The sequence below is a fragment of the Hyperoodon ampullatus genome (genome assembly GCF_949752795.1).
Source record: "Hyperoodon ampullatus genome assembly, chromosome: 11".
In the NCBI taxonomy this organism is placed as follows: domain Eukaryota; kingdom Metazoa; phylum Chordata; class Mammalia; order Artiodactyla; family Ziphiidae; genus Hyperoodon; species Hyperoodon ampullatus.
In genome coordinates this window covers 5,958,609-5,972,815 of record NC_136924.1, presented here as the reverse complement: position 1 = coordinate 5,972,815, position 14,207 = coordinate 5,958,609, and the positions used below count along the sequence as shown (strand labels likewise).

General features: G+C 36.0%; 1 protein-coding gene across 2 annotated transcripts in view; it reads right to left on the bottom strand.

The window, feature by feature from the left end:
- Window positions 1–14,207, bottom strand: part of SYT1 (synaptotagmin 1) — a gene marked incomplete at both ends in the record, with an annotated part of 529,961 nt that overhangs the window by 141,907 nt on the left and 373,847 nt on the right. For both annotated transcript variants that reach the window (XM_079715966.1, XM_079715965.1), the window contains one exon: window positions 3,584–3,768. In XM_079715966.1, the coding sequence (XP_079572092.1) occupies window positions 3,584–3,768 (185 nt within the window). The remainder of the gene's footprint in view (window positions 1–3,583; window positions 3,769–14,207) is intronic.

The window sequence follows — 14,207 nt, the reverse complement described above, 5'->3', positions numbered from 1 at the left end:
TTGAGGTAGTGAACCCACATTGCCCTTTCAAAACCTCAGCTGTGCGTCAGTCTTTAATACTGTCTGAAAAGATGTGTTGAGAAAATGGCAATGTAGGTAATTTGCCTCCTGTAAGATTTTAATTTTTTTAATAGCAAACTATTTAATGCACATTTTTGTCTGAAAAATCTTCACACCACTCCATCATAAAAATAAAAATTTTCATGGATTAAAATACTTTTTCAAAATCTCTTTCAGAACTGACAATTGACATATCATGTTTCAGCTCAGTGTCATTTGAAAGAGCTGAGCTATTAAATTGCCTTCTCTCTAAGTGGTTTTTGCCCTAATGAAAGGTGCATGACCATTTCTGCAATTATTCTGCATGGAATAGGGCTAAATTTTTGATAATTTCTCAGTGCCACTGTTTTATCAGTGAAGTGATTAAGTCTATTCTTGTCCCAAAGGCTGAGCTTAAGCAAGACATTTTCTGTACCATTACATTAAATTAAGACCTATTAAATCAGCAGCTATTATAATATCTCAAGAGCAGTAGTCTCCCCACCACACGCACCAAGGAACAAAATGCAGAGGAAAATGCATGTAAGCCCAGCAGTTCTGAGAGTTTGATAAATTGTAGTGGGAAAAGCTGTGTTGGGAAAAAGACCTTGTTTTAAATTTCAAAAATTTGGTGCACGTGCTTCTGGCTTGATTCAACATTCAAAAGGTGTTTAGTTGTACTTGGATAAACCATCAGAAGGTGCATTTGCTCATTCTATGTTAAATTGTTCAGATTTGGAATTGATAAGGCATGCTAAAAAGGGAGCATAAGATACTAAATTTTCTTTCTGTGCCCATCAATTAAAACTTGAGTTTTCTAATACTGTTCTATTTAATCAGTAATCTTAAAATGAGAACCCTGTATCTTAAAAAAAAAAATCAATTTAGTTCAGCCTCTTGATGTGTGTCAGAATGGTACACCCTCAGCTGTGGAGCCCCGGTTGCCAGGCCACTAAATGTAGTTGAGCGTTGACTAAGGGTGTCTAATAGCAGAGGAAACCTACCGCAAGGGACAGTCCAGAACAGTCATGAGACATAACACAGATAAGGAGGACACAGAAGGAAGAAATAAAAATTTAAATATCCACACACGTTAGTAAAAACCGTGGAGAAATGACCTTTCCAGACCTCTGACTTTGCAAGCTGATATTGCCCCTCTGTATTTTTAGTGCTTTTAAGTTTTAAGCCATTACAAAACTCTTAAATATGTATCCTTTGCTGTATACAAATATTATCTATCATTACCATTTTGTTGTTATTGCAGAATATTTAAAAATTATTCCTTGGTTATAAAATCTTATCATAGAGACATATAGTCCTGAATATTGAAATTTGAATTTCTGTCAGTTCTTATATGGAGTGAAATGGTAAAACTTACTGATTTCTGTATTTACTATTTTTGAGATCTTGGTCATTTATCCATGACATAACAGGGGTAATAAACACTGCTACTATTCTATAAATTAGTCTTACATCATACAGAACAAATTCCACAAAGAAAAATACAAATTTCTTGTCCTAGGAAGAAATGCTGTAGTAATCATTTAACATTATTTAGTGTTTTAAACTGTTAATTCTAGTATACATGAAAACCACATTTGAATTTTAATGTAGTTATGAAAATGATAGTATTATATTTCCAATGTTTCATAGACATAGCTGAAATTCACACACAAATTATTCAGTCTATCCATGTCCATCTAGAAGGTTATTACTACTGCTATTAATCTCCCAAATATGTTGTCTAAAGAAATCTGTATCACGTCCTGTTGGTTACGGAAAATGCTGAAATAAAACAAGACGTGATTTAAAGCTTCAGTTTCTATGTAACAAATTAACTGAAAAGAAAAATCCTTATTAGACATCTGTGGTTGAACACTGGCACCTGGGCTTCTGTGGCTATGATTAGAAACTTTGAGAAAGACATAACCCTTGATACTCTGAGCTCAGAATGAAGCTCTCTGAGTGTGAATGCAGGCATAGCATTCATTCTACAGCTCTGAAACCAAGCAAAAGTTCAAGTGAAAAATGAGCCTATGTGAAATTGTTGTCAAGAGACATTACAGTGTCTTTGAGAAAAGTGTTTAAAACTCAGGCTAGGGAGAGGGATTAGTATCCTGAGTGTGTGGATAACTACACAAATGTACTAAAAATACCTTCCTTAACTAAATTGTTCTTAAGGAGATTCACATATTTAAGAGTTCAATTAATAGTAATAGTATAAGAAGAATTTATAAAACTGCCTATATATGTTGCTATTAGGGAATAAATAGAAATTTTGAATTATTTGAAGGGAAGCATTGATAATTGAAAATGTTATTTCTCTGAAAAATCTTCACATTTACTTGTTTTTAATATAAATTTACTTATTTATTTATTGGCTGCGTTGGGTTTCTCTAGTTTGGCTTTCTCTAGTTGTAGATAGTGGGCTACTCTTTGTTGCAGTGCTCAGGATTCTCATTGTGGTAGCTTCTCTTGTTGTGGAGCATGGGCTCTAGGCACACAGGCTTCAGTAGTTGTGGCACACGGGCTCAGTAGTTGTGGCACACGGGCTCAGTAGTTGTGGCTCGTGGGCTCTAGAATGCAGTCTCAGTAGTTCTGGTGCATGGGGCTTAGTTGCTCTGCAGCATGTGGGATCTTCCCGGACCAGGGATCGAACCCGTGTCCCCTGCATTGGCAGGCGGATTCTTAACCACCGCGCCAGCAGAGAAGTCCCTACGTTTACTTTTTATATGAAATAAGTTGTTCCTTAGAAGTATCCAATATGAATATGATTCCAATAGAGAAATGAAGAGACATTTAATTATTATACCTATTAATAGTAGACTTTATTCTGAACCAAATCACCTAGTTCGTTTAGGAATGATAGATAACAGTGTAAAGGACACTCAGATTGCTTCCTTGGGCTTGGGAAGATAACTTAGCCAGATGGATTTTATAACCTGCATTATGGTTCTAATTGTCCCTAAGTGAAGAGTTTTGCCTTAAAACTCTACCCCATTCTTTAGAACCAGCTCATACTTCTCTCCCTTGCCTTGTATAGCTCATTATTCCTGAGCACTCATAATTGAGCTGGATGTTTGTATAGGGATGGTAGCTTTCATCAAGTGTGATAAATAGCTATAAGACTCAGTATTTAATAGTGATTATGAACAGTGATGATGATAAAAAGATGTCCCGCCCAAGAGGAAGAACAGATACTCTCCATTCTGTTTCTCTAACTCTAGGCACAATTAAGACAGGCTAAACAGATGTAATACAAATATTCAGGTATCATTCCAATACGCTGGGCCTACCAATTTGGCCTTGATGGTCATGGATGCCCTTTCCTGGTCTATGTGCTTGGAGACTGGAAAACCCTAACCACATGTTTCCATTGTGCTTTGGGATGTTGAGTAATGACTGAAAGGATTGCAAAGCATTTCTACAACTATGACAAGTGTCCAGATATTGTTTATTTCTATATTTATCTGGCATAAACTAATAAACTGTCTATTCTTAAATTTTTGATAAAATAAGAAGAAACATGGAATGAATACATTACCTGATCTTTCATGGTCTTCCCTAAGTCTTTCACATCTTTCATGTTAATGGCATTCTTCCCTCCCTTTTCCTTTCCCTTCTTTTTGTTTTTCTTTTTGAACAAGCATTTCTTACAGATACAAAAGCAGCAGGTCAGGACTAAAAGGACTGCGACTATGGCTATGGCAATTAAGGCCCACGGTGGCACTGAAAGAAAAAAAAATGCAGAGACTATTAGTAATAAAGCATTTATATCTGCAAAACCTTTAAATTCAGGGGCTGTAAAGAAAGCTATTCACTCATTCATTCGTATTTATTGAGCTCTAGGCACACTGTTCTGCATTGCTTTATCCATGTTGTTTCCCCAGCCTAGAGTGTTTTTATCTTTTCCCCCTTGTCCTTCCAGGCATGTCAAATGTCATCTCCTCCCTACAGCTTTCCCTGCCCCTCCAAGCTAGATTTTCAATGATCCACTCCTTCATTTCTTCAGAGCTTACCTCTGGAGTTTGGCCTTTGAGTTCAAGCCCTGGCGCCACCATTTTACTAGCTGTGTGACCTTGGGCAAGTTGCCTAACCTCTCTCGGTCTCAGTATCCTCATCTCTAAAGTGGAGGTAAATTGGTGGATACCTGATAGTCTTTCTGAAGATTAAAATAAGATGCAGTACGTGGCACATGGCAAAAACTTAATATTAGCTGCTATTACTCACCTATCAAATACTATAGGTTCTATTAATATGCCCTGGGCACAGTGGAAGGGGTAGATATTAATCAAAAAAACAGAAAGACAAATGTAAAGTCCTAAAAATAGTGAAGATTAGGAAGAAGGACTTGGTGCTCAGAAAGTCGATCATGGGGAGATTTACCCGTGCAGGGTCTCTGGAGGTAGGGCAGTGGTTATAAACCCAGGCTTAGATTCTATAAACCCAGGCTTAGATTCAGGCTTGGCCACTTACAGGCTTTGTAACTGGCCAGATTACGTGTGTTGAATTGCTGTTTCCCTCTCTATAAAATGAAGATAATAGTGGTACCCATTTCATCTCTTTTCAAGGTTGAGTTAATAGACTAAAAATCTTAGAATGGCACACAGCAAGAATTCAATTAATATTAGCTTTTTTAAAAAATATTCAAGGCATAGGGCTAAGTACTGTAGGTGACACAGCTCAGAGTACCTATGCGGGCATAAAAAATGCACATCAATAAATATATAAAAAGAAAGAGGTGAATACACTGAGAGGAGTTTGATGGATATGCTAAGAAATTGAGAGGAGGAAGAGAGAATTTTTAGATGAGAGCGTAGACTTCAGATTCACAGGGTCTGTTTAATAAATCATACACAAATAAAGACACTCAAGCATATTTTTCTATTACACGTTGTCCAGCTACTAAAAGTAACTCTATTTTCTCATTTGGCATCCCCTACACATGTGCTTATAAAAAAATCAGGTCTCATGGAAACATGGAGGATTACAGTTTGCCTAGAAAGTCATTCAACTATTGAGATTAATCACAAGAAGCAGTAATTAGATTTGCCTGTTGTAATCAGAAAAAACATTGGTTACTGAAATGGTAAGAAAAAGTGCTGTTTTCTTCTAGCTACATAAACATCATTAGTATCAATGATTGCTGAACACAAGTAGGAGTACTTTGATGATGTAAAAACACCTAAAAATTAACTTCAAAACTGAGAAAATCCGCTCTCTTGGCTCCTTTTGCATTTAGCTTCATAGTGAAGAAGACTTACTATGCATATTATTCTAGCTTATGAAAGATGACTAGATGTTACCCTAAGGACATATAAACCATAACTGCTGAAATTGTGTTTTCAGCCAAAGAAAGATTTGTGTGAAAGTTACAGATAAGCCCATACCTAAAGACATGCTTTCTTATAGGTCTCTAATCTCATTAAGCAATCATATTTTTAAAAAAATGTAAAGGGAGCTTATGTAACCAATGATAGCATTCACAATACTTCATTTAAAAGCTTCTACCTCTTTTGATCTAGTTAAAACCCTGCCATGCGTGAAGGAGAGAGCCTGTGTATTCACTGCGGGTGAGACAGTAGAATAATGACCCTTCATTTTGAACCTCGTAAATTATTCTCCTAGTCGGACTTGCGTGATAGTCTCTCAGAGAGCTACATAAAAGTCTCTTAAATTACACAGGGCAAGACAGAGATCATTTGACAACTTCACAAAAAGAAAATAGACAGTGACAGCACAGGAACGTTATTTAAAGGAGGTAAAGAGATAGGAACATAGGATTACAGGAAGAAATTTGAAATAGTGCAACTTGAAGGTGAATTATAACCACCGAAAAAAACTTTTATTTTTGACTTCTATTTCTTATAGTGCTGCTGTCTTCTAGATTTGTTTTCAGCTGATCTTCTGAATAGCTTGATTTTAATTTTGAATATACTATATTGAATATATGAAATAAGCAAAAATTTCCTCATAACTTACTGGTACCTTTAGATGGAATTTTTAAAAAGCCTTAATGCTATCATTTTGTATACCCATATGAAAACTGGACTGAATAGTTAATTATAAACCACCATTTTAAATTAAATGCAGTTATTTAAATTGAATTTTCGTGCTAACAATCTTATTCTATTTCGTAGAGCAACTAAATTTTGAGAATTTTGTAAGTTTAGTCAGAAACACCATCCACAGTATTATTACTTTGTAGCATTTATAGAAATAAGTTTTAATATTAGTGAGCAAATCTCGTGAAACATATTTTGGATTACGCTAAAAATTTATTGAAGACCTACTTATTATGGGCCAGCAGCTGTGCTACGGATTTACATACATTAAATCTCATGTAATCTTCACAGAAGTTTTGTTCATTATCCCTTCAATTTTATAAAGGAAAAACTACAGATTGAATAGCGGGAGAAACTGAAATATATTTTTACATTATTAGGTTAAAAATATGCATATTGTACATGTATACAAAGGAAAAATCCTTGCGGGGCTGTGAAGCCTATTTAATAGGACATTTTACTTTTGAAAAAAAATGGAGAAAATAAATAACAGCAAAAGATGCTGCCAAGAGTGATTTCTTTATTTTATTTAAATATAAAATATAGTTTCAATAAAAAATAGGCTCATTAAAATATTGCTACTGGCAGAAAGCTATCAGCTTATTGTTATTGCTACCTAACTATCATTAAATGGAATTTTATAACATGAATTTTAGCATTTAACTTAAGGACCTTTCAACAGAAAATAATAGACTAATGTAAAAGCTCTCCATTAAAAATGTTATTTTCATCTTCTAGTTAATGAATTAATCTCACATATCATTTAACCTGAAGGTAAACCGATGCATAAGAATTAAGTCACAGTCAATTCTGCTTCTGATGTTTTAACTTAGATTTTGTGGTACACAGAATAATGACTCCTCAAAAATGTCCACATTCTGATCCCTGGAATCTGTGACTATGTTACCTTACATAGCAGAAAGGCCTTTACAAATGTGGTTAAGGACCTTGAGATGGCGAGTTTATCCTAGGTTATCCAGGTGAACCCATTGTATTCACTATGGTCCTTCTCAGTGAAAGAGGCAGGCAGGAGTTTCAGAATCAGAGAGATTTGAGGATTCTGTGCTGCTGATTTTGAAGATGGAGGAAGGGACCATGAGCCAAGGAAGGTAGGTGACCCTTAGAAGCTGGAAAACACAAGGAAAGGGATTCTCTCCTACAGCTTCAAAAGAATTAGTTCACATAGTCATTATTAAAAAAAAAAAAAAAACTATGGAGGTTTCTCAAAAAAATTAAAAGTAGAACTACCATGTGGTCTAGCAATCCCATTCTGGGTATTTATTGAAGGAAACAAAAAATCACTCTCTTGAAGAGATATCTGCACCACCATGTTCACTGCAGCTTTATTCACAATAGTCAAGATATACAAGTAACCTAAGTATCCATCAATGGATAAATGGATAAAGAAAATAGAATATTATTCATCCATAAAAAAGATTCCTTCTGTCATCTGAGACAACATGGATGACCCTTGAGGGCATCAGGCTAAATGAGAAGTTAGAGGCATAAGTCATATAGACAAATACTCTGTGATGTCACTTAAATGTGGAACCTAAAAAGTTGTAACTCATAGAAACAAAGACTAGAATGGTGGTTACCTGGGGCTGGGGGTGGGTAGGGGAAATGGGGAGATGTTGGTCAAAGGGTACAAACTTTCAATTATGAGATGAATAATTTCTGGGTGTCTGATGTACAGCATGGTAACTGTAGTTAACAATACTGTATTGTATACTTAAAATTTGCTTAGAGAGATCTTAAATGTTCTTACCACATACACACAAAATGGTAATTATGTGAGGTGATGGGTATGTTAAATGACCTTATTGTTGTAATCATTTCAAAATATATACATATATCAAACCATCATGTTGTACAACTTAAACTTATACAATGTTATTTGTTAATTACCTATCACTAAAGTTGGGAAGAAAGAAGGAATCAGCCCTGCTGACAATGTGATTTTAGCTCAATTAAACACATTTTGGACTTCTGACCTCCAAATAATAAATCTGTGTAGTTGTAAGCCAGTGATTTTGTAGTAAGTAATTATAGCAGCAATAGGAAACTCAATAGAGATAAAGCAGACCTCAAGAGATTTATAACATATGCTGCATATGTTATAAATGCATATGCATATAGATGACTATGCAATTGGAATATTAATGTGGGCTATTTCTGTATATGGGGTGATTTTTTCTTCTTATTCACCATTTTTATCTATGCCTTTTGCAACCATTTTCATGATACTAACAGTGCACTCAAGACTCTCTCAGAGATAACCAATCATTTTCTTCTGGCTAAACCCAAACTACATTGTCAGTGGTCTTGATCATGTATTCCTTCTTGAAAATTTCTTCTGCTTTTGTTTCTACTACCCTTACCAGCACCTCCTTCTGTGGCTCAGACATTTTCTTCTCTTTCCTTTCCCAATCCCAAGTGTTAGACGGAGTTGTTATTCAAGGCGTTTAGCTCTGTGCTCATCTTCACATTCTCTCGTTAATGAGCACATCCTTTCCCAAGCCTTAAACTGTAGGTCAGTCACTGTCCCTTCTTCTGTTCTCTAGAACTGTGTTCCCAGCTGTCTAGGCAACGTTCCCTATGAATCTTTCATCATCTTCTCAAACCAGTTCTCAAACCAGCTATGTGGCTTCTGTCAGTGCTTTTATAATTTCCTGCCTTAGACATTGGAACCACGTGGAGATTCTAATTCCCAGATCCAACTGATTGTCAAGTCTTGTCATTTCTTTGATACATTTTATACATTTTTTATTTTAATCTATTTGACTTGGAAGGTTTGGGCCTGACATTACCTCCCATCTGATCTCCCTTCCCATCAGTTATCTCTTCTCTCCATTTTACCCATCCATTGTCATTGAACAAAACTTTCTAGTTTTAGAAAATTTTATTGAAGTATAGTTGAATTACAGTGTTGTGTTAATTTCTGCTGTACAGCAAAGTGATTCAGTTATACATATACATCATTCTTTTTCATGTTCTTTTCCATTATGGTTTATCACAAGGTATTGAAGGTAGTTCCCTGTGCTACACAGCAGGACCTTGTTGTTTATGAACACAACTTTTCTCATACATACTTTTCAGTCATTTTGTGCATAGCTTTCACAGTCCTCTGTGTTTGGCCCACCCCACCTATCCGCCTTTCTTTCTCACTGTTCTCCTATACCACCTGTAGTCCCGTCAGACAGGGCAACTCATTGTACTTTGCTCAGTTCTACCCCCGTGTTTTTCTAAAGCAGATTCCTTCTTTTTTGAAATGGTTTTTCTTCTTCCTCTTTAGTCATTTAAATAATACTTATTTTTCAAGGCTCAACACAAGTCTCACTGAGTGTTGACAGATTTTTAAATAAAAATATTGCATATATTTGCTAAAATTTCCCCCTCCCACCCAGTGGGAAATGGGGACTATGTGGTATAATACATTGGGTGGTTTGTTAGACTGGCATAAAAAAGACATATAATGTAAAAATAAAACGACAAACCTGTAAAAATGTATAAAACGTATTTAACAAACTCCTTCCTACACATGAAATTCACTTCTTGCTGATTTAAAACTCAGCTCTTTGTAGATTATTCATGACATGAAGCACGGATATTTAATGCAAACACAATAAAAATAATTTGGAACCAGTTAGAAATAAATTTTCATTAGCTGGTCTTCTGTTGGAAAAACCCCAAACAACTGTTTTCCCTTATCAAGAGAGGCTGTTCTTTCATGGGAAGTTGGCAGTTTAAAAAAGTAATTATTTAATTAAACACATATTTATGGAGCATCTACTGTTTGTCAGGCATTTTTCTCAGGTCTGGGATACAGTGCTAAGCATGGTTTCTGCAATCATGAAGTTTTCTATTGACTTCCCAGGTGTTAAATCTAGGTCTAATTTACTTTTTTAAAAAAGTAAATTTTCGTATTTGCCAAGCTCAGTACTCAGAACATAATATAGTACATTTTCGGGTAGAAACTACATGGCTTAATACACCCCTGTGGACAAATTTAGAACTCCAGGGGTACGTTTATTGATAAACTCAATAAGTAAATATTCTTTCTACAATAAAAATGTAACTCTCAAACTGAAAAGCCTCATTTCCTGCCTCACCCCCCCGCCCACAGGGAGTTTGGCAATAAATAAATTTCTTATTTACTTAAGGGGCCCTGACATATACTAAAGAAAAAGTAGACACTCCAAGTATCCTTTTCTTTAATAGAGCAAGAAACATCCTTTTCCTTAATATATGGTGAAATCAAAGATAAAAGTCTCACCAAGAACAAGTGTATTTCAGAGAGTACATTTATAAAAGGGAAAATTTTAGCATTACTGATAGCAGTCATGTGTGTCAACCTTATGCTCCCAGATCTGAAATCTGCTCATCAGACATGCGTTGTGCCTCAGACCTACAGAATGAGCAGTTGGCGAGAAGAGCTTTTTCTAATTTACACAAAGTGCTCTATGGCTGAGGGGAGGCCTGCTCAGCCTCTTCTAATTCTGAGCTCTCACCTCCAAAGAGACTTTTTTTTACCCCTCTCTGAAGTACCTGACTCAGTACTATCTGCTTAATGGTGCTCAGTAAATGGCTTGAAAGAAACCCACATCCCCACATTCTTGAGCTCAAGTAGGAGAGAAGTGGACAGTGTCTGAGGCCCACTACCCTCCCATGTGTGTCTTCTGTGGGTCAGCTACTCAGTTCCATGTCCTCAGCTCTGATCCTCTCCTTCCTCATTCCCAGTTAGCTACTGCAGTCTCCTAGGCTGGCAAACGTTGGTGGATTTACTCATTGGGTTCAAGGTTTAATCGAGGACAAAACTTACTGTTTTTTGTCTTTCTGCCTTGATTTCACTTTCTGGAGCAGCTCTGCATTATCCTTCCATTTCATTCCCATCTATCATATTAAGAAACAACCTTAAATTCATAACTCTTTCACAAGATGAGCCACATTTTCCTCTCTGAGAAATGTAAGCTTGTACTTTTATATCAATTCTTGTTATTTGAGCCAAGAGCCTCAAGATACACAGGTAATATCAATGCTATGGCCACTGCAAAAATTCAGCAATATCTTCAAGCATTTTCTACCTTTGATGTATCTCTGTTTGTCATATGAGTGCCTCACCACTGCATTAAGGTATGTGTAATTCATTTTATGAATAATTTATATAAAAACTTAATTCTTACATTTACTGAAGATTTTTGCCGACTTCCAGTTTTACCCCATACAATCCATCTTTCTAGATCCTTATACGTTGATGCGAGATGCAGAATACAATAGAAAAATAATAATTTTGCTCTTAACCAGTAGGAAAAATAATCTGTATGTCAAAGCTTTGCTTTTAGACTGTTTATAAATAATTATTAAAAAACAGACAAGGATAATCATTTTTCAAATATTGGCAAAAAAGAAAAAAAAAGAAAATAAGCCTTGCATTTTAAAGCTTTTTCTAAATTACAGAATGAAAATGTAAAAAAAAGTTCTGCAAATATGTGGATTAATACGCTCATTAACCACCTCTGGAGACAGACTGTTAAATACAAGATTTGAAATAGTGTATGAAGTAATTCAGAATATGGCTTAAGATTAAACCAACCAGTCAAAAGTCAGAATGAAGAATTTCTCATTATAGACCGAAATGGCTTCAAAGACCATGCATTCTTGGCTTCTGGGTATTAAACTTATTTTTCTTCACTATGTAGAATGGTAGTTCTAAGCCCCCTTTGAATTGTATGCTCTTTTTAGAATATGACAAAAGCTATGGGCTCTTGATGGGAAAATATGTGTATGTATGTGTTGTGTGTTTGTTTAAATTTCCACACAATTGGGAGTGTGTGGTACCCTTGTGGAGATTACAGTTCCCTAGGTCTAGAAGACCACTGGACTCTGACGTAAAAACTCCTTTCTGAGAGCATCAGAGTAAAATTCAAGATCAGTGAGTTAGGGAAAATGTATTCTTTATTTGGTCATTTAACCTTTCACTTATTTCTTCTTGGCAGTCTGCTGTGTGCTTATACTATGCTGGGGGTGGTGGGGAAACAGAACCCAGAGAAGATGGGCCCCTTTATCTAGGAGCTTATGGAGACTAACTCCCAGGGATAAACTACAGGAGACAGGAGGCAATACAGAGTTAAACACGGAATTCCGTGGAGTAGATGGGCTTGGCAGGTAGCGGGTTAGAGAAGAGCAAGTTAAAAGGTCCTGGAGTTCAAGGAAGGCCTCATGGAGGGAGGTGAGTCTTGAGGTGAGCTTTGAATCCTTGCTTGGTACACAGTGAAAATAGTGTTTTGGGGGCTCCAGTTCTTTTCTTCCCTCCTTCCCTTCCTGACTCCCTCCCCTCCTGTCTGTCTCCCTCCTTCCCTTTTTTCCTTTCTCCTTCCTTTCCTTTGGGTTTTAGACTCCTTTTAATCTAACTTATAACCCAGTGACTACCTTGCTAAACAAAGCTCTCAATAAGACACGGATTTATGAAAATCTACATTAGATTTTTTTATCATAGTAAATGGAAAGACAGTTCTTTGAGGTAAACACACGTGGCCTTCCCTAAATAACCTTCAGAATTACCTTCTTAAGAACACATTTCACATTTCCTCTAATGTAGTTCTGTTCAGTTTTCCAATATGAGCCCCTGACAGAAAGCAAACTGGAAGATGTGTCTGTATAAATACGCTGTAAAAATGATCCAAGTCATTGACTTGAGTCAGCTATTGGTGGCTTTTTAAGGTGGATGGATTGTGTAAAAAATAATGTAGGAGGGAGGCTCACTCATTCATTCATCCATTTGAATGTCTATTTAACACGGTAGTGCTCAACACATTGGAGGAATAGTGAAGCTTGAAACAATTTACTTAATCAGCTTCCAGTCCAGTTGGGCAGATTTGATTAACAGACATGAAGCAATTGTGAACAATACCAGATAGCATGTTAAATGCCAAATTAAATGGGGCCTTTTGTTAGATTCTAATTCTGTATAGTCACAGCAATCTTATTCTACTTGTCTGATGAGCACTAGTTTAGAATTATTTTTAAAAACTTTAAAATTTAATAAAGTTAACACATAAAAAGACTTCAGTAAGATACATTGCTTTGATATGCACAAAATCACAACCTATACATTGATAAATTTTTACCAGAACCTCTATCCGTTGATCTGATTTCAGTATGTGCTGCTCTATTGAACAAATCCACGGTCCCTGCTGAATAACTTATTAAGGTTATTGATGTTTCTGGCTGAATGCAAGGATCAGTCTTGGTAACAAAAATTAGTCGACTGAAGGCCATTTTATCTGCACAGGTATTAACCAAATAATTAATTTTATAAAATGCCTATAATAATCATCTGCTTTCAACGATAAGGCCAAGTCATCCATATCTTCACAATATTGCAATGTCTGAAATTTGACATGGAAAATGACATTGGGTCTTCAGGCAGAGTTAAGCTCCCCTCACAGCTTTCAGAGGATTTAGATAAGGCTCCAGAGTTGACTCAGGAGCTTGCTCTCTGCAGCCTCCAGGGAGAAGTGTGTTGGTAAACATAGAGGGATGCCAGGTAAGTTGGCAGAGATGAAGGCAATTCACTTGCTAATCAGTGCTGAAGCTCTTGGAAATTTGTAACCGTTTTCAATCATGCTGTGGACAGCACAATTTTGTGGTGAAAGGGAAATCCATTTATCCTGTAACATTTGTAGCATGCCTCTCTCGAGTTTTGATTTCTAAGTTCAAAACTAAGAAAAATGATGTCTCAGTTAGCGGAAGCTAACTTTCTTCTTGACTTTTGTTTGCTAAGGCTTCAAATTAAGCATCTCTTGGATTCTGATCCAATTAGTATTTGGTTTTATTTTGATGCTTTGAATTTGGTCAACTAGGTCTTTAATCTGTTGTCTGTCTTTGGCAAAGATGGCCAAGAACAAAGAGACTTTTCCAAGAATTGAATATGGCACCCGTTGTTAACTTTGGAATAATTCAATAGTTGAGAGTCTACTTGTTTCTTTACTAAGGAATTTAATGTTATTAGGATGAAATCCAATTATGATAAAAGAATGTCAGGTAAATGGGCAGATATATTCCCTGCTTCCCTATGCTCTTTTATAACAGTTAGAAGAAACA